General features: G+C 50.0%; 1 protein-coding gene across 3 annotated transcripts in view; it reads right to left on the bottom strand.

Moving 5' to 3' along the window:
- LOC121603435 (cadherin-99C) overlaps positions 1–21,413 on the bottom strand; it is a 148,082-nt gene that overhangs the window by 32,350 nt on the left and 94,319 nt on the right. For all 3 annotated transcript variants that reach the window (XM_041932112.1, XM_041932113.1, XM_041932114.1), the window contains exons 6-7: positions 9,712–9,897; positions 7,080–7,145 (exon numbers count right to left, since the gene is read on the bottom strand). In XM_041932112.1, the coding sequence (XP_041788046.1) occupies positions 7,080–7,145; positions 9,712–9,897 (252 nt within the window). The remainder of the gene's footprint in view (positions 1–7,079; positions 7,146–9,711; positions 9,898–21,413) is intronic.

The following is a 21,413-nucleotide window of genomic DNA, read 5'->3' as shown; positions in this document are numbered from 1 at the left end:
GCGCACTGCGGGAAGACCGGAATGGCATGCACTGCTGCAGTGCTGCTGGGGTCGTATTGCAATAGTTGGCCGTCTGTTTCTTGCATTGGCACATTGGGCTACAGCATCCTTCCCTGAGCGGACTGTATCGCACAAACTCTACCCCATGATGCTTTCCATGGTGGGAAGGGATCGACGCCACGGTCGCCGGTGCTTTGATTATCGCCCCGTTTTCTCACAGAGCTGCGCTGGTGTGTGCTGGAAACCTGCTGGAAAATGCCGTCTTGCGTCTTGTGGGAGTATGAATACATTTTTCCGCCCTGGTACGCATTGTGTGTGTGTGTGTGCTTGTTAGGTGTGGAAAGATGGTGGCGGTGTACGAGTGTCGCCCGCTTCCAGGCTAAATGCATTCACCACTTTTAATAAGCATCAGGCGTGTACCGAGGCGCCAGTGCGCATGTTCAAGCCACAAGCGCACAGACACGGACACACAGTTTTATCGCACATTGTAGTGGGTGGGTTGGGTGAGAAAATTTTAATCGCTACCGCAACATACAGCTTCGTGCACCGTGGGTAACCTACAGGCGACTAGAGTGCCAGCAAACAGGGATTTGGCATTATTCGTGCTTTAGCTTGGCCGGGGTTGTTTCTAGCTGTTTCTTGCATAATTAACTTGTACTTCCGTGACACCCGAGCCAGGCTGTCCCATGGGAAGGGGAACAGGGGTCGAATTTGACCTACAAACTTTCTTCTTCCACACGCTACTGGCACGTCCGCTGCTGCTGCCTCCTTGCACGTGCTTTTCGGTACGCTAAGCGGTGGTGTTAACAGGCTCATACATATTCCGAAACACGATAACAAAATTTTTGCGCCGACCGACATTATGTGTCTGACACGGGACCGCCCCTCCCGTTCCACTTTTCCCATCACACTCTCGCTCTCGCTTCGCCAGGCCGGTCGGAAGAAGTTGGTCGTGCGATGAGTAAAATATGCTAATCATGCGACCATAACGACGACATCTGAACGCGCTATAAATTCGTCACTGATTTATAGTTTCGCCTACAGACTGATTGCGGTTGTAGGCCGACATGGTGGTGGTTGGGTCGAGGGTGAGATTTTTATACTATCTACACAGACACACAGCCAGCCCGCTACTACCGTTCAGCTTTCAGCAAGCCGTTTGTTTCGTGATAACATAAAAACAGCAGCGCCACATTGGCTCCACCGTCGCCGTCGAACACATCTTCTCCGCTTCGGCGCGACGGGCTGCGGGTCATTCGATCGATGGCGATAGAAATGGCGTGTCGAAATGAAAATAAAATGCTAATTAATATCTCATTTGCAGCCCCAAATGGAGGAACAAATCCGGGCGTTAGCAGTCGTTGATGAAGTTTTTAAAAACAATGGCGCCGATTGGCGCTGACAAATTCGTAAATGATCCGGAAAGACCAACCAACCAACCAACAAAGCTGCACTCCGGTACGACTAATGACGGAGTTTCTGAATCCCGCCGACCCGAAGTTTGGCCCGGCCCCGATCCCCCGATAAGGGAATGAATAATGTCCTTTCGAATGGCGATCAATTTCGGCGATTGATATTAAGCGATGGCTAAATTGGAGGAGCTTCAGCGCTATTACGCTGCAGCTAATGCATTATTCAGGCGGGTTCTGCGCGGCTAATCAGCGTGCGGCATTCATGATGCACTGCTGTAATTAATCACTGCGACATTCGGGCGGGCTTCCGTTGTCGCTGTTGCCAGCGGATCGTTAGAGGATCTTGTGTTAAACGAAAAAGAAAAAAAAATGCAACTGGGGACGATTTTCGGTTGGAAGTCACATCACGCATGTCTGCACCGCGAATGCGTTATGCAAATGTGGTTTTATTGTCACGGGAAGACAAAAGACTTTCAGCACGGTAAACAAGCGACGAACCTGCCGGTCGGGAGCGTAATTCGAGCAATATTCGCAGCACAAAGTTAAAGGACAAACACAGTTATCTGAATGATTCATCTGTCTGCGTATGCATGTGAGTGAGGCACCTCCTTCCCCCCTCACTCCCTGTTTGGTTCGCTGTAAGTCACCAAATTGCGTTGACCCTGCCGGCCAGCCAGCCAGCCAGCCAGCCAGCCAGCCAGCCAGCCAACCGGACCACCACCTCCACCGATCGATTAGCAGATCGTGTCAACAGCAACACGCTGCGCCAGGGACGTCAAACGAACGCCCACGCGTCGCGCGATCGCGCTGCAATGTAGTTGCCAACTGTGGCTCGCCATTTTTGGAACCAGCGCGTCCCCCGTGTTCCGGTGTCACGCTCTCGCGGTTGCACCGGTTGCTTAGCAGCAGGTCGCAGGTTGGTGTTTTGCTTGCAAAAAGCTGCAGCTGAGCGAGAGCCCTCCTGCGGCGATCGATACCGATACGCTGGCGCTGGCGGCTCATGCCGTGCCAAACCTGTGTGTGTGTGTGTGTGTGTGTGTGCGGCACTTCACTTGCCAACACGGACGAGCATGTTTGCTTTAATTTCGAAAAGCGTGGTGCTGTGCGCGCACCATCCCGAAACTGGTGGAGCCGTCAGTGTTCCACGGGTTTGGCATTTTCCGTTCGTGTTCCTTTTTCTTTTTTTGCCGTTCCGTTCGTCGGAAACTGGGCAGCCCGTTTCGATTTGGTTGCAATAAATCCGGCACCGTAGGACTTGGCACGTTTCCTGTCTTTTGCTTGTATTCCGGCCTGCTCCTCATTCCTGCGGTGCTCAGGGATGCTGGATGGGTTTTTTTTTTGTGTTCTCTCCTGTGAGCCGTTTCCGCTCCGTAACGAGCTGGGAGAGGGCAGTGAAGCCACTGCTCCGCACGGAACGGAATTGGGATGAGGCGTATACATAAAAACTGATCGGTGCGCGCTTAATGCGCATTTTAAGGGTTGAAGATTTTGGGTGCAGAATTATTTCGATCCGGTATCAATTAATAATTTTTAATCGGTCATCAATTTGGTCGGATTTCTCGGCATGGGAGAAAAGAACCGATTTCGAATGGTGGGGAGAGAAAAAACCCCCCCGATCGCCCATCTCCCAGCACAAAATGTGCCCCTCCGTTGGTATCGGAGGGATCCGCTGTCAGGTGGGAACCCGAAAGTCACCGAACTTTGGAAGGATTTACGGTGTACGGAAGGAAGGCATTTTCCTTTTTCTTTCGTCCCTTTTCTTCCTGCACTTCTCTTCTTGCCATTGTATCGTACCGGGATTTGTGAAACTCTTTGTAACGATGAAACTGCAGTTTGGCAAATAAAATCCCATTGCAACCTTAAACCTGTGGATGACTTCCCCCGGGGGGGCAATACATCCTCGCCGCCAGGATGTCGAAGTTGTAAGTGAGTTATCTTCGCTGGGTGTTAAATGCATCGTTTCGTGCTCGTTCTCGGAAAGGTGAATTAATGGCGACGATCACATTTCGGTAAAGTTGTGCCGTGATACTGATACAGATCAAGCAATCACCCACTGTTTTATGTGTGTGTATATATTGCCGTTTGTTATACATTAACATTATGTGTGCAAAATACAAGCATCGTTTGAACCGAGCGTCTGTTCAATTGGGGTTGCGATTAGTTGAAGGTGTGCAAAATTGTACCGAGAGCCAATTTTAATTGGCATCAACCCCTTTCGGTACAGCAGTTTCTCACACAATCTTGCGGTGGTACAGAATGTCATATAAAAGTTTAAAAAAAACCCCAACCAAACGACGGTTGCAAAGCTCTAGCGACAAAAAAAAGGTTCGCCCAAGTCGTTTATCTGGTGCGGTTGCTGCTCAGGCAGCATGCCGAATACAATTTATTAATCAAGGAACTAATTCCGTTCAAACTAGACGTGAGTTTGTCCGTGTGTTTGTCCGTGTGTGTGAGTGTGTTTTTGTGGGCTCTCCTCGACAAGTGTACACTATCGATACGTACAGAGGCGCGAGACGCTACGTTGTGGAAATCTGTGCATTAATTTATTGCTACCATTTAGCGTAAACAACACCATTAATTTTCTACTAGCGCTGCCACCGACGCCACCACCACCATCGCCACCGTCGAAATAATAAAAAAAAAACGTGTCCGAAAGAGAGAAAAAGACACGGGGTGATAGGTTCTGCGGGTTTTGCAGCGCGTTTTGCGATCCTCCACCCCCCCCTCTTTGGGGGTGTGTTTCTAACGCCTCCCTTTCTGGAGTTTTTGTTTTCTAACTAACTCCGGCAACGCAACGCCCTGATCGTCTCTTCAGGTTGCGGGAAATAGGCAATTTGGACCATTTCTTCCCTGCTCCAGTTCTTGAATCTCATAGATGTGTGTGTGTGTCTGAGCAGCATAGCATTTTTCGCCGCTCTGCTATGGCTACCCCTTTTTTGGGACGCCATAAATAATTGTGCCGAACAAATTTCATGCCAATTTTCAGCCCCGGCCACCCTTTACGGGACTACCCGGGGAGTGATTGTCGTTTGTCTTTGGGGCTTGGAGCGCAATGTCGGGGGCCGTTTTCGTTGCTTCTTGCTGTTGCTGGTGTTCTTTCCTTTTTCTTCCTTTTTTTTTGGTTTTGCGGTATGCGGGAATGTTTCTAACCACACCGCCAATGCAAGATAGACAGCGCGAGCGAGCGTCTCGTTAGCAAAAACTGAAGAGTGGGAGGTGTCTTTGCAGCGAGGGAAAGGGCAGGCTCGATAAGGGCAGAAACATTCCTGTACCGCGGTACCGTCGGGGTTAAATGTCAACGAGATGGAGCACACATTCTCGGGAGCAGCCGAGCATGGTGCCGCGTGCCGTGCGCACAGGCCGGAATATCTTTTCGTCAGCATTAAGACCGAACCGAAGGCAGGGTGGAAGTATGCAAACAACAGCATTACGGCGGGAGGGGAGGTCTTCGGAGCGTAAGCAAAAAAAAAGCAAACAAGGACTAGGCTAGAGCAGTATTGGCGTGGAGCATGTAGGTTCCATTAATAAATCAAAGTCTTCTCGGACAGATAACGAAAAGAATAAGAACGCCGGCACGGGGAAGAGAACAAAAACAAAACGGGCGTCCTCAACACGGAATGAGCGTTCTTTCGTGTGTAGGGATAGGGATAGATGCTATTGGAAGCACCAATTCTTTTACACGCTCAATCACCGGCCAGAGAAGCGCTTGGCATAGCTCCGGAAAGCGCGATAGCGTGTGCAAATAATCGATAAGCGGGCGCACGTATTGGTTGTTTATGATATTTCCTGAGTAACGTACATAATCTTCATTGAGTTAAGGCTATATAGATGGCCTTACCACAGAGAACACGACATTCGACGGGGACGTTGATGCTTCAATCCGGATCGGTTAACACTCGCCGAAACCAATCACCCGACTGCCCGGCAGCCATTAAACTCGTTTCGTTCGTTGGGTGTCCAAAAATCCCTTCACTCTACGACTCGCAACGCGGTGGCATGTATGGGAGAGTTGTACTCCCTAAAAGGCCACTCGAATGGGCTACCACGGGCAGAGAACCTCGGCATTCTTGCTCCCCCCCCCATCCCCTTCTAAACTCGATTGCGGGCCTGGCAAACTGGAAGCATTCGGTGTGGAACATTTATGATTTATTAAGGAGCGCTACGTGCGCCGACATTTTGCAAATAGCTTGTGCGAATCGATCTGCGCGAGCCAAGAACAAGCCGGTCGAACCGACGGGTTGGAGTTTATGGAATGGTAAAAGTGTTTTATAATATGCTTTAAATAATGCGCAAAACTGGTGTAATTTTTAATCCATTTGTTGCGTGTATGTAGTTGTGTTGTTGTAGAAAAGAAAAACGAACCATAACGCAAAAGCAATAGATTGGTTGTTTACGCCAATTTGCACACCATAGTTTCGATTCACAACCGGAACTAGCGTTTTTGTGAGACTTGAAACGCACCCACCGCGTTTAAAAAATACAAATCAAAGAAAAGAAAAACGATTTTCATGCACCGAACTAACCGTGGAAGTGAGGCGAAAGCAATAAATAATTTTTTTTCGGTAGCATTTCGGCGCGAAACGATGAAAACGAAACCGTTGAAAAACGGATGTACCAAAAAAAAGGAGAGGCATAAAAATTGCACACAATCATCTCGAGGGAAAGAAAACTTATCAAAACATAACGTGTGGGGAAGGGGAAAAAAATGCTCACACAAACACCCTCCCTAATTCCTACACCTAAGAGCCGTGTCGGTTTGATCGGGCTGTGCAGCTCTAAGCCGGTTGTGAGAAATGGCAATCACAGCGCACCAACGAAGGCGGTAAATGGCGATAAAAAGATGCCGGCAGCCGGAAAATAGGTATGGCATAAAGCATAAAATAATGATGAGTGGGTGGCGTGAAGGAAAAAAAAAGCGAAAGCATTCAAGTAAATCCGTCTTTCAGAAAATCAATATTTGACCGTGCGCGAGATGGTGCTGTACTGGGCAAAGGTTGTTGAACGATGCGCGCGTAACGCAGGAGTACTGCAATGGTCTTATGTTACTACCGAAATCAAACGAGATGCAAATGAAGTGCAAAAGTCACATGGGTGGACTATCTTATGGCTTCAAGCTAAAAAATTTTCACTAAATTAAATGCTAAAATTGCAAACCGCACCAATAGGGGTACATTTTGCTATGAATGAGCGAGTTGGTTGGAAGAAACAACCTTCAAATACAGGCCAAATTAAGGTTCCTGAAAAAAACCACACACGGTGTGATGATGCTGTTGCTCATCGTAAAGGTTGTTGCTGCAATAAAAGCCTTCATCACAGTGCACTGCACGGCTGTGATGGCCTGTGGCGCACAATTCGTACCCCATCGCACATCGCGCACCACGGTGTTTGCAGAAATATCAACATTTATGTAATTTAGCTCCTATATCTCCTTACAGCACCCTCCACCCTTCAACCGTTTGCCGTGTGAGCGAGTTTGTTCTCACACAGCCTGCACTGTTCCGGTTGTTTTTGTTCGCTGTTCTCCATGTACCGTACGGTTCTACAGCTGATCCTGCGCCATTGAAGGCGTGAAAAATGGGAACCGACAGTTCCCGTCGTGCCCGTACGCCGGATTGGGGCTGCTTGTGCACGGTGATGCAAGATTAAGCGCATAAATTTCGTACTTACCGATGCAACGATGGTCAGGTAGTAGCGCTGCGTCCGCTCGTAATCCAGCGTCTTGACCACGGTGACCTAAATGAGCGAAAACGGAGGGGAGAAGAGAACAAAATGAAAACGGTAAGAACGCAAGGTACAAGGATCGGTAGGGGAAAATGGCGCGAAACAAAGTGCACGAGATAGGATCGCCCTTCGATCGTGTCTGCTTGTGGGGAGCGGCAAAGAAGTGCTTCAGAAAGTTATATTACACAAGGGCATATATACACACACACACCCTAAGAGCCAGGGTTTTGGCACACAGTGTGTAGCGGGTGAAAATAATCCTCTTTCGCGAAATGGTGATTAAGGCCGGGCGAGGTGTCCTAGATTCCATTGCCGCGTGTGCTGTTGTTTTTATTGTGCCGATCGCGATGAGGTGCAGCTAGCAAGATGCATCTCGGGCCAGCATGGTGGGTGTTGGTAACAGGCCCCCGCTCTTTTTTAAAAAGTAAACAAATAAACGCACGCGCAACGGCGCAGCGGTCCCGGTTGTGATTGATGTCCCGTGCCTCGTGTGCAACGTGTTTAGTGTGATAAATGGTGGCCCTGGAATGGAATAACGCCCCTGTCCCGCGTGTAGTGTTGTTGAAGCTGATTGCTTCTAACGGTTGGGTCGCGCGCAGGTACGAAAGGATCGTTTGTAGCGCGCAAGAAATTGACCTCACGTTTCACGAGAGAACTGGAAAATGGTCACTCAAGTTGCAGTTCGATCCTTAGGATTCAGGAAGAGTCATGTTTAATAGCAAAATGGTGATAATTTTTGCATCTATTTCAGAACCTGATTCTCGCTTGTTACCGTTTACATGCTATAACAATAATTAATCGATTTTTACAAAGTTTCCACGCCAGGCAGTCTACGGACCAAATCACTTCACGTCGAACCCCGATCGACGTGATCTTTGCCCTTTTTCCACTTTTGCAATCTAGCGCTAGAAGAAGTTGAAACTCCTTCCGCATTTTTGTGCGCAAACACTGTTTCCTTTCCTTCCTTTGCCTTTCTTGCTGCTTCTCGGCAAAGAGAGCCGTGCAACTGATGCGAGGGCAGGCAAAAGTTTATCTTAATCTTTGCCTCAGCCCCAGTTTTTCCCCCTCCTCGCCTTCTTTTTCTGGATGAAAATTAGCGATAAAATATGGCAACGTAATGGAGACCAGCGATCGCGAGTGCATGTCTGGTGCAGTTCAGGACGATCACGCAGCGGACACGCAGATCGACTGATCTGGAAGGAGGGTTTAAAAGGGGGAGGAGAGGGTGGGGGGTTCCCTTTTTGTTGTTATTATTATGTAAACAGTCGCCGTCGCCGTCGTACCTTCGTTTCATTGCGGTGGCAGAATTTGGCCCACAGACTGCGACTCGCACTTGCCCTGAGAGTGTGTAGTCGTGTATACGGAACGATCGCAGGAACCAATACACACACGCACACACACACACAAACAGTGCGATCTAGTTGCTGTACTCCTACACACAGTGGAAAGGAACGGGGAATTTTCTTTGTGAGGAGGGAGGCTCCATTCCAAAACGAGATTAGTTCCTCCTTTCTTCCACCACAGTGTGAATGCCCGAACGCGCTCACCTGTCGCTATTTAGTTCGTGTGGTTCGTTCTCCACCACCACCACCCCCCGGTGACCCGGTTTGTTTTTCCTCTTTAACGGGCCATCTCAGGTGCCTCTGGGTAGTGGGGGTAGGTGGTGCTGGTGGTACCTTTGGTTGGCCCTAGCACCCAATAAATTTTTGTGTGCACCATACACACCTTGCTGGCTGGCGGGTGATGGCGGGGTGATCATGCTGTTGTGCAACGACATTCCTGGCTGGCAGTAAATGCTCACATCCCATCGTGACACCCCGGTAAACGAGCAACTGCGCATGAGTGGCGCGCAGCATTTTGTTCGCCAACCCCTCGGCATTCTCACGTTTCAGCAAAGGAAAGAGAGAGAGAGAGAGAGGAAAAAAGAGAGAGTGCGGGAGGCTGCTTTTCGATATTTTTCGTCATTTTCAGCTGCATTCGCTCAGCTCGCATTCCACGGCTCTGCAGGCTGCAGTTCCCGCCTGCACGGGAACCGACGAACCGACGCTTTTGGAAGTATATTTTAACACCTTCGCCAGTGCAAAACACTGTAAGGTTTCAGCTCCCCTCTCTCTCCACCATCGAACTAGAGATGGGGTGAGAAGTGAGATTTTACTTAAAGCCTGCCATTAAAAACGAAATATGAAGAAAATGAATGTGATTGTTGTGTGTGGCCATTGCCATTTTGCAATGGCTCTCTGTTTTTTTTTCCCACCCCAGTGCGGCCGCCCTGTCAGATTACCCCTTTTGCCTGATGGATGTGATGGAGCAGCACGGTGCAGTGCGCATATCGTAAACCCAAAGCACACACCGCACACTGCATTCGGCATTGTCAACGTTTACGTTTACCGGGTCGGAATATGATCAAGACATACTGACTGGCTTGATCGAGTGACAGTCGACTTGTGTCCCTTTTTTTGTCGTTCGCTTCAATTCACATTTCCTTCAAGCTATTGCTGCTTTGGGTGGTTTTGGTCTTATTGCCTCCTCGCCCCCTTGACTGGAATGTTCGTTAATGCATCCCGAAAACAGCGCTTACCTGGCCTTGGTGAGGGTAGGCGATGGCAAACACCCCGAAACCGTCCGCCGCCGTCAGCGTGTTCGGCGAGATGTCCGAAATGTTTTGCGAACCCTCGACGATGAAGTACTCGACCAGCCCGTTGACACCGGCATCCTTGTCCGTCGCCTGGATGCTGCGGAAGATCGTCGTCCCGACCGGTGTCGACTGTGAAAAGGTGAGAGAAAGAGTAGAATTAAAATCAACATTATAAATCATACGGCATTTGGTTCGGCTAATGGTTGTAAAATTGCAAACACACAAGAGCAGACTGCAGCACACGAGCTAGTGCACCCGATGGGGGGGTGAAGATTTGCGGGATCTAGAATCGAGAGCCGTAGCACGGTTGTGCCCCGGTGTGACGAGGTTGAAAGGTGGCAGAAATAAATTGCATGTCACCGGGGCCACGAGTGCCGAACAGTTCGTGCGCATGTTTTGTGATGGTGATGGCAGCAGGAGCGCTGTTGCTACTCATCATCTACCTTCCTGCCTGTGGAGCGCTCGTGGCACGGCCAGGGAAGTATGATGTCCCAGCAGGATCATGCAGCCGGCGCGATGAACGACCTGCGCACGTTCAATTAATCATGTACTGCAATTTCTCCTTGAAGGAGGAGGTGGGGGGGGGCAAATTATGCAAACAATTTGCCTCCCACACAAACACACACACCCTCACACACAAACACATGCATATACTTGACTGATCCGTTTTGTTCAGGCCGGGAAAGCGAATTTCTTGCCGCTTATTGTGTGTGTACTGCTGCGCAATGTTCTGGATCGGTTCGCTCTAGGCTCCACGGGGTCGTCCGGTGACGATCGATTGTGGCAAACCGGCAAAACGATCAATCATACGGGGTGGGGGATGGATGGCCCCAGCGTTCTGGCACGGGAATGGAACGGAACAAACGCGTGATCGTGTAACGAGCACGGGAAGACATACGTTTGCCTGATTCGTACACATGGCGATTGCTGAGGCTATTTCTACCGGCGGCTCTAAACGTTACGCTTCCCGGCCCGATTGGGGCGTATGTTAGCCGACTGCAAGTTAGAAAGGACGACGTGACGACCTCCTGGTTGGACCTATCGCTGTTTGCATCGACTGCATTACTGGGCTATCGAGAGAGTACTGGAAGTAACGCTTCCTAGAGTGGTACGAGCAGATCATTCGCCGAAATGTCAGAATCAGACACCAGCGAAACAAGCAACAGGGGATGCAAATTCCACCCCAACCAGACTCGTTTGATTGCGTGTGGCAGCAAAGGAAGAGCGTGATGATGGTACGGTCGACTCCAGCTCTAGTGCATCAACATCGCTCTAGAATCATCGTGACACGCGAAAAGGGAAGTAACCGGATAGTAGGCGCGCTCGGTTGCGCCCGTGGGAATGGAAAGCTGACACTTGGCTGACGCTCGTTCCTACTTCGACACGATGCCGGTGCTTAAAGCTCAAACAAAATATACACGGCCGTGTCATAAATGCGCACCCCGTAGGGAGATTCCGCACTACGGCCAGGTTCGTGCCTGCCCGGCCACGTCACGAACGCTTAGAACAACGGATGTGAACAGTGAAAACCACCGGGCCAACCGGGGCACAACTGCGACGAAGATTAATGTGTGTGATGGCTTGTGGTGTGTGAGGTGTGTTGCTCGTTTGCCCCTACGACGCCCGAAGGAAACTAAATCCACCGGCGGGTAGGTTAATTGCTGTCGAAAGTGTTTTTGCGCTCCTTCGTGCGGTTGACAACTCTTGGAATGACAGGGAGGAGCGCACACCTACCGTTTGGTGGATGTTGCTGCAGGCAAAGGAGCTGGAGTGAAGGCGTTTGGGAGGGACGCGACCACCAACAGAGTGTTTTGCGGTCGCGAACACGCTTATCGCAAATTAGAGAAGCATCAAAAGGTGGAAGCTTTTAACCTCCGGGTAAAAGCCAAACTCCACAATGTTTTGCGATCGTCGTCTCGCTGGCTCATGTATATCACCGGTTGGCTTGAGCATCTCTTTCGAGTACAAAATCTGGCAAATCTTATCCTGCCGCCGCTAGCCGTATGCTCTGCACCATCCCCATTACCGTAAATCGTCATAAATGGGATTAAATGGGCAACAACATAAAAAAGAGGCAAAATTGATAAGCGCGCCGCCTTCGATTACCGATGCGATCGATGCGGTCGGTGATAGGCGTTACTTTCTCTTGCATAACGGCACCGGCTTTATGCTGCACTTAACGCGAGGTTGAGAAAGCTTGTACGTTCTCCCTCAGTTTCCCCCCGAAAAAAAAGGGGATACGACGGGTCAGCTCCTTTTTCTTGAGCCGCCTTTCTGCGCGCGTGACAGGATACGTCGTGGCCGTTGTGTGTGTTAATGTAATTTATGCTCATGGTCCTCCCCCCCCCTGGCAGGCCAAAAGGTCAGGTCATGGTGAGCGGTTTCCATCGCGGTACACCATGCCACCCTCCTCCTTCCCTCACCGGCGTGATAATTGAAAAATCGCATTTTACCGGCGTGTAATTCTCGATCATTTGTATCGATACACACACACACACGCGCGCGGTAAACATTGTATCCTGCTGCATCGGTGCAGGATTGTTACAACGTCACCGTACAGCGTGTGTGAGATACATTATGTTGGTACGAAAAGCTCGTGCTCGTACCTCGGACCGTGTTGATCCAAAAAATGTTGGCGGCTGTTTGCGTTCCGGCAAAGTGCTAAAGTGCACACACACACACGCACGCGCGCTATACAGCACACAGAGGTGAAGCAAAGGGTCCCCCATTTATCTCGGCCCGGTATGTTTCGATACGGGAGTGACGGCAGCGGGCACACGCATGCACACCACGCACATGTTGGGCCGACCGGCACGCAAACACATCCGAGACCGCGCGCGCTCCTCTCGCTCAGCTGTGGCAGCTTAAGTGCGGGCAATAAATAAGCTGGAAATTAGCACTATCGCTCGGCGAGTGTGTGTGTGTGTGTCCGCTACCCCGGCCACGGAACCACCACCTCGGGCGATGTTTATTCTTGCTTTTATTTGCTTGCAACGAAGGGGCGAATGCGCTGTTCTATCTTGTATTGCCGTCGACATTCTTCGCCTGTCGTCACCTTTTCGAAACCGGGAAGTGGTAGGAAGAAGCGCAATTCTGGGGGAACGTGAATAACTAGGGATAATACGGTTTTATTGCTTTATTAAATGCGCACCAAACGGAGGAGGGGATGGACGAGCCGCTAGGGTGATGAACGGAATCACATTAAACTTCGGATTCCGGACCAAAGTCGATTGGCAAGCCTTCCTAATGAAAGCGTAGCCGGCTTGAAGGTACGATTGCATGGCTCAGGAAGGCACTTCGAGCGCGGTAAGTTCACTTGCTACCCGTAAGGGGCATTTGCCTAAAAGACACAAGGCACCAGGAGAGAGGAACGCATTGGAGCGTCTGTGGTTCGTTTTGCAGCGGTTGCTTCATCACCCGACCGACAGAATACGACACGAATACGGCTTCAAGCGGAACCGATCGGCTTCGTGCCGGCATGCACTTTGCAAAACAAAACAAAAAAACAAGGAGGGACACCTTGCAGCCATTAGAAAGCACGAGTAAAGCAACGGCGGCCGGGTGGCGACGAACCCCTTTTTTTTCATCGACGAGTGGTGGAAGATTTATCTTCCCGGCTGTGACGACAACGACAACGTCGTTCTTGTTCGGTGTTTTACACGATCTCCCCCTCCCGCCGATCAAGTCAGCCTGGAGTCGAGTTTTCCATAAGTCACCTGCCAGTCCTGCCGGGGCAGCAGCTTTGGTGTCGATGAGCGGGCGAAGCGAACGCTGGAAGCAATCCGCAATCCGTAGGGTAAAGGAGTGGCTCCCTCATCAGGACTGCACGCTCCGATCGTGGCTGCTTTTCGTTTTTTTTCCCTTCTCGGGCACACGGTCACAAAACGGGGTTCGTTGTAAGGGAAGCAACCATGAACATCAACAACAACAATGGTACGGTCATGCGAGAGGGGGAAAGGTAGTAGAATGCAAGGTGTATCTCTGCCGCCAGCGGTTAGAAGCGAAACCCCGACCGAAACCTGTGTCCTGTTTTAATTCCAACGGTCGCGCACCCCGAATCGTGCCCGAACGGTTTCGCGAACGTTTTGGCGAAACAGTTTCGTGGATGTGGGCGTTCTGTTGATGGACGGTGGGAAAGGAAACAGGGCTCGGGGCAGTGGTTGGGTGAGAAATGAATTATTTATGATCGCTCAACTTCACCTGGGTGGATCGATTCTCTTCACCAGGTTTATTTTGATTTTATTTCTGTTTTCGCTCGTGGGTGAAATGGGCAAACCGAGCTAACGGAGGGGAACCTCCCTGCCGGGACGGTCCTCCCTTTGTGACCTATATTAACATTAGCCACAAGCCGGCAAACCGCCAGGGGATGGGAAAGATGGCAACGTGATCGGCAAGTGTATGCAAGCACGTCTGCCAGCGTCATCAGGTGTTGTCAGGTTTGGGTTGATCGCAAGATTTACTGGATAAGTTCACTCCGATGAGTAGCATACCTTCCAGCAGCGATGCTCGGTTGTATTTTGTGCTGAGTGTCGGTATGTATGTGTGTGTGTGTGCTTCAAACGCCAAGGTACGCTAATGAGACGCGAATTCTTTGCCCGTCGGTCGACTCCCGATTCGATCAATCAAATGTTCGCGCCCAACTTGTCGGCTGATCGGGCGACAAAAGCAAGAGCGAGAAAGAGGGCACCCGATGCAGCACCTGATGCTTGATTAAAATTCTTCAACAAACAGCGACGGTAGAGGCGATTGCTTGGCGCAACGCAACCCCGGCCACTGCGCTCGATCGATGTAAAACCCCGCGAGCATATCTTCAACCATCGTGGGTACCATCGGCGATTGGAGCGGCTCGCTCGCTGCAAACCGGCAACCGGGTGTCCAATTATGGTCAACATTGACCAGGCCACCCCACCGCTGGCCACTCGGTCCGATTCTATGCTTATCGAACGGGGCAGATCTAGTTCGAGATCACCTTACCCGGCAGCAGAAGAATGCAATGCAATTTGTCAGCGCACCGGAGTGACAAAAGAGCGCCCCACGCGTCCGGCCGGGGATCAATTATAGAGCGCTTTCTAATAAGGTCCCCATTCTGGGGCCATTGTTCGGTGTGGTGCTGAAAGAACTTTGGCTTTCGGGCGACCGAATAGGGTTGTGATTATTGCGATTGCAGTAAGGAAACAGGCGACCCAGTGCCGTTAGTTTTCACCCTTTTCGTATGGCTAAATGGATTAGTTCCTCCCTCCCTTCCCAAAAAAGGTCGTTCGCGGTGAAGCATTTGTCGCTGTCAAGATCAGACTGGGGCAGGGGAGATCGAGATCAATGCGCACTCTATCGGCAGCGACGTGGGAAATTAGTCATTATCAAACAGGTCATTATGTGGTGTGGCCTGTGCCGCAGTTATGAGATACTAATTTTGCGCCCATAAAACATTTAGATCACCTCCTGCGGTGCGCTGGGGCGAGTAGGGTGGAGGTGACCGTGCTGCTTTCTGCTATTTGTGCAAAGTGTAAAATTACACGGATTAAGTGGGCAAGTTAGCAGCGCGCGCCTGGCCAATCTTAAGCCTCCTTCCATACTTCACTCGCGGAAAGTCATCAAAGCGCCTTCGTTTTGAACCGGTGCCATTTCCGAGTGTGCTAATCCGACATTTTATCTGCGATCGATCGATGGTGCTTGTGCGTGGGAGGGCGGTGGGTGGGTGCACGGTCGGGGAATGAGAAATATGATCTTAATTCTCGTGTTTACCGTGGCACCTCCATTGCCAGAGAGGTTTCCTTATAATTGCAACAATGTTGATAATGGCCGCACCATCTCGAGTGGCTGCCAACTGGGTGGAGTTGGGCGAATGAGCGGGAGAATTTTTCCTGACCTCATTCTTTCGTTGCCCATTGGTTTGCCTTCACATGGCCGCAGCACTGGCCGTAGGCAAAGATTAATCACCACCCGCCCCAATGGGGCGCTGACGGCTTTGGCAGCGGGCAATGGATACGACACGTGGTGGCACGTAATTTGTTTGACATGACTTTGACTTTTACTTTTATTTACCATACCGTCGTAACTAAGAGATGGTCGTAAAATACGGGGCTCACTTGTACGGCAGTAGTTACCATCGAAGACTGATGTTGATAGGTTGCGCGGTTGGCATCGCCGTGGCTCGTTAAGATTAACATCGAAGCTACAGCCGCCCTGCTATACACCCTGTGCTGATATGTTGATGTTCCTTCACAGGGCGGGGGCGCAATTTTGGAAGCCCCCGCCAGCTCACAGCAGGATACCGTTTCTGCGCGTGCACAGAATTGAGTTCAAGTTCAGTGCTTGTGGTACGTGCAAGATAAATCACCGTAATTTATGCTCAAATACAATCTAGCGCGCTTGTGCGGACTCTTGGCAGGTTGGGCCATACAAAAATGGTAGATGAGTTTGCTTAGCGTTCTCACAAACGCTCTCGCTCCGTTCAGAATTAACTTGTGCGGATTTTTTTTAACGTCTTTGTAATTGATTTTAAAGCGTTTTTTTTTGCAACGTCTCACACACAAGCCCAAACCGACAACCGGGTCAGAGCTAATGTTGCAACGGTTCGGTTTAACAACCACCTGCTCTCAAGCTGCCCTCGCGCCCTTCTGCACTGATTGCAACGACCGTGCAAAACCGCTACCGTTAATCTGTTGTGACATTTCATGGTCGAAATTGGCGACCACGGCTAAACCCGTCCACCAGCGGCACACGATTTGCATTGTTCCGAGCTGCGGTTTGTTGTGCTCAGGCCTCTCCAAAAAATAGGCAAACTCTTGCCCCTTCTTTTGAATCGCGGTTAGTTAGAGGAATTTTAAAGGGGTTTGGGGTAGCGTGTCTGTGTTGAGCAAACCGCAAAGGAACTCATATGTCAAGCTCTACACACACACACACACACACACACACACACACACACACCGCTTTTGCATGCGTAATTGCTAATCGTCGTTCCGTCTGTGTTCGCAGTCAGCATTTCGGGTTCGTCGCCGGCCGACGCTAAGCTTTTCACGAACGGCTAGTAACAAATGTATTGTGTGTGTTCGTGTTAAATGCAGCGGCTTAGATTAATAGACGCCTTGGGACGGCAGGACGATTGCTACAGCACTGCTGACCGCCGTCGAGGCCATGTGGTGGTGGCTCGCCCGGTTAGTCATCATTATTGCTAGAGCGTGCAGATTTTGGCAACTCGCGGCGATTTGAAACTAGCGGTAACGGTTTGGCCTGAACGCACCTACCCGATCTTGACCGCGCACGAGACGTACTGGCTGTGCTGACTTAAGATTAATGTGTTCCGAAAAAGGGAGAATGGTTTGGCTGTCCAAAACAGGGCCAATCTGTGTGTTTGGTAGGTGTGGTAGAAGGGTAATTCGCTTGTTTTGTCGGAGACTTGTCAGAGTTGTGTTTTTAACTTCCGCCTTGCTTAAATATGCCCAGCTGAGTCCCTTCGCCCGCTTTTTTTCTGGGACCTGTCCACTTACGGTGACACTTGTCTAACGTCTCAACCCTCCAAATTCCATTTCGCACCTCTTGGCCCGACTACGCGGAAAGCATCGCACGAACGCCGCGACATCACAATTGCGTCCCGATGAAATTGTTACGTTCTTCGAAGTGCAACTTCCGCGTGTGTGTGTGTGTGTGTGTGTCTGTATGAGTACCGTTGTCGACACCGTTCTGGGATCTGGTGCCGTTTCCTCTTCCCTCATTCTCGGACCAGCGTGGCGGCAACATTCGTTGCGGTATGCGGCCCAGAACCTTTAGAATAAGGGTGGAAGTCATCGCGTATCTTCGCGCGAGCGTGCTTCCCGATCGATCCCGGTGCAGAAACAAACACAAACAAAAACCGGTCATGCAGAGGCGACGCTGGTCGTGGTCACGCGGATTTGCGCGGATCGGAGTTTCTTTGCGATCGGGACCGATGACTCGCGATCGATGGCAGAAACCCGGTAACACCGCAAACCGACCCCGTATGGTCGTGTTAAGCCACGCGAGAGGATTATGTCGGACAGGATACGAGAAAAAAGGGGAAAAAATCGTGTAAAAAATGCTGTGCTCTGCTGCCCTTGTTGCCTGGATATTTCCCTCGCTTATCGCGAGCTCACGTCCAAGCCAGAAACGCTTGTGGTAGTAACGGTGGTCGTGGTGAAGCTGTGGTTTTTGTTCATTATAACTTGCCCTTGCTCTGGAGAGGCCGTCGGGCGGAAGAAGCTCAGTGCTCAAAAGGTGACCGGTGATTTCTGGGAGCGCGGTCGCATCTGTGGGATTGTAGGAGGGAAAAGCCGCGGTTTTGCAACTTCTGTATGTTCGGAGACCGATGTTATTTTTTTTTTAGAAGTCCATCCACACGGTGCAACGAGACTGCTACACGCGCCCATCTTTGGGAGTGTCCGAATCATCGGTTTTTGTATTCTTTTTGTATCTACTGTCTATGCTACCGGTATTAGCAACAACGATACAACGCCCCAACAGCAACCCATCCAGGCAGCCAAACCCAAGGGAGCAAAGGAATCGTGATTTAGAACTCAATGCTATCCTCTCTCTCTTTCTCTCTGTCTGGGTGTTTTCACCCGACAGATTCGATGTTAGCCTGTTTGCGACATGCACAAATCGGATGTTCGGACATGGCTTTTGAGTAGAGTAGATGCTGTTATGTCTTTTTTCCCTTTTTCCATCGCTAAATGTCTCACCCCAAAACGTGCCAGGCCGCCCGACTCTTCCCCAACTCCACGCTGACCGATGTGACTCAATTTTGGGCACTGCTCCTGGTGGCCTCGTTTCGTTATTTTCCTGCTTCTGCCGCGTTCACGTTCTACTTGCCAGTCGGGAAACATGTGCCCCGATTTGGCACGTTGATCAGGTTAATTGCTGCGGGGTCTCCTGCACCTTTGCCGCAGATTCCCTTTATTGGATTTCATTAACCTTTTTCATGCACGAAGTGCACTTTTTTCTTTTTATTCCCCCCGTCGGCGAGTAACTGCCCGCAGCAGTTTGATGAGATTTTGTTTTAATTTTAATGTATCTCGACGGCGAGGTGCAACTGCACACGCATATACCTTGATAGCTATCCTTCAGCTGACCCCATTTGCTCGTCGATCTCGTTCAGCAAAAAAGTGTGCTAAATGTCACGGCGTGCGTATAATGCGTTGAAGAGAAACGCAAAAACTGGTACCGGCACGCCAGTGTCATATGCTTCGGCGTGCAAATTTGTTCACTTGCGGAAGGTTCGTCGCTGTTCTGGCCGCGCGCAAGTCTTTCGTAGTTTATTTCCCCGTCGCCACGTGTGGAGGTCGTTTTATGGCTTCATTATGGTGGCGAAGTGGCTTAAAATTGTCACTCCGCGGTACCGTTGATAGCATTTAAGGTGTGTTACCTCGCCTATGCTATTGCCGCCAGCTCCACACGGAACAAATGCAAGCCGATTAGGATGAATAAATGCGGTGGGTGAATAAAATGGAGTGCAGATCGTGATTTTATTTTTGGTGCATAGATAATTCACCTCGGTCACAAGTGTACTTTGAAAAGGGAACCGACGCGTTAAGAGTGTGACCGACTGGTTCCAAACTGTCGTCGCTGGTTTAGCGATAAAAGTGACTTGAAGAGTAGAATTCAAGAAGTTAATTAGCATAATTGAGTAGAATTAAGCTCTTTGTCGGCTCTGGCGGAACAATCATTCTATCGTCGGTGTTATGAATATTGCTGGAAGGCTATACCTTTGTCGTTTGCTTTTATGGAGCAGTAAATTCGATGCTGGTAAGAAACCTTCTAATAGACCGGCCAAGGTCTACTACGGTTTCATCGCGAACCATTCCAACTTGCAGCTCAAACCTTGTATTTGACACTTTTGCCGAAGCAATACAAATGCATCGGTCCTTCATCGTTTGTTTTGTAAACATTTGCAAAACAAGATTAAGGCGAATGTGAAACAGAATATAAGATAGGAAAGAAAAGAACATGTGTTCAGACAAATTCATTCCATTAGTGCTTGTGCGTGTCAATTTGCAGTCGAATTGTTTTGGCAAAACCTCAAGCAGAAAAAGAACGGAGAACGGAAATAACAATAATAGACAGGTTTAAATAAGCATCTTTTTGCATAATATTTGTTCCTGTGGCAAATGGCACAAATTGCTTGCCTCAGTTCATGCACCGAAAGGCTGCCGAACGCTCCGTTTTGGTCCCCCCTGCTCCGACCACAGTGTTCAAGAAATTGCAGGAATCGAACAGATGAAGTTGGGAAATTTGATTCGCACATTCTCGTTTCTCTTTCTCGGAAGCCCATTTCACGCCCGACCGGTCCCGATATTCAAATGTGTGTGTTTCTTTACAGCGCACTAAAAGTGGTGCCGCGCGACGTGTAATATCACGGCAGATCAAGAATCTCATTAAATGAGACGCTTGAGGGATGTGAAGGCACTTTCCAAAAAAAAAAATCGAGCTTCGGTGCATTCGTTTTATAGACGATCACGCTTAGCGTTCGGGTTTCCTCTGTCCTGTTTGGTTGCTGGCGTTTCCTCCCCGTGCGCGCTTCTCTTGCATGCGCATAAAACCGTCCCAATTTTGAGTTGCAGAAGAGTATGCGAGGGACGGGGGAAAAGAGCCCCTCTCGACACACATCACTGTCGATTTCTTCATTGGTGGCGAGTACGAATTAAGATGGCAAAAAATGATTACGGCTCATAATTGCGGTTTTGCGCCCGAGACCCGATGAGAACTGCTCAATATGCACGTTAATTTACACACACACACACAGTGAGGGACAGTCACCAGGCAGCCACGTTTCCATGGTTTCCAGTCGGTGAGTTGTTTTTTTTTGTTGATTTGGACGGAACCTTTCAAGACCTTGAAAGAAGTGCGCAAACACCAATGGCGGCGGCGATGGGATTGCGTTCGCTTCTTGCGCTTGCGGTTTGTCAACGGTGTGGTAAAAACTCCCGTTTTGCCATTTTCGATAGCGGGCTTGCATAAGAGAGCATCATCGCGGTGCACGGGCACGATCAATTAGGAGCAGATAATTTGAATTAATAATATTGGTTCGGGACGGGAAGGTGATGGCGGTGCGTGGTGCATGATGGGTTAGATACACCGCGGCACAACGAATTCCCAACGGGCATCACCGACCGTTTAATGGCAAAGTCGTGAGAAAATCACCAGCACGGAAAAGCATCATCCCGGCGAGCGCGCATGCATGGTAGACGGTCGATGACAAAATCTTCCGCGCCGAATTTTGCGCCGTACGCTCGCCGCTTGAAGGAACGCGCTTGAAGGAACGCGCTTGAAGGAACGCGCTTGAAGGTTAAACTGTCAATCGAGCCGTGCCGGATTGCTGATCGATTGGTAAACGATCATCGGAGTGCGGTACACATGCGGGAACGCCGCACGAACGGTGTCTTTGCTGTGCGCGCGCAGTGCACTTCGCGTCCATATCGGGTTGAAGTGGATTTGGTTGGCCGGTGGTGATTTGGAGCTTTTTGGGTGGGCTTCCACTCTCAAGCAAAGCAATAATAATAGTGGGAACCCCCATTTTTGCCCAAAACAAACCCCTCCCTCCGTGGCCGGCAAGAAACGGGGTAGCAATCGAGACGTTAAGTAGTCGTCACTAATTTGTTTGTACAAAACGTGCGTGGCAGCTTGGACAGGGCAGC

Source organism: Anopheles merus, chromosome 2R, assembly GCF_017562075.2.
Source record: "Anopheles merus strain MAF chromosome 2R, AmerM5.1, whole genome shotgun sequence".
Taxonomy (NCBI): domain Eukaryota; kingdom Metazoa; phylum Arthropoda; class Insecta; order Diptera; family Culicidae; genus Anopheles; species Anopheles merus.
This window is presented reverse-complemented; position numbering and strand designations above follow the sequence as displayed.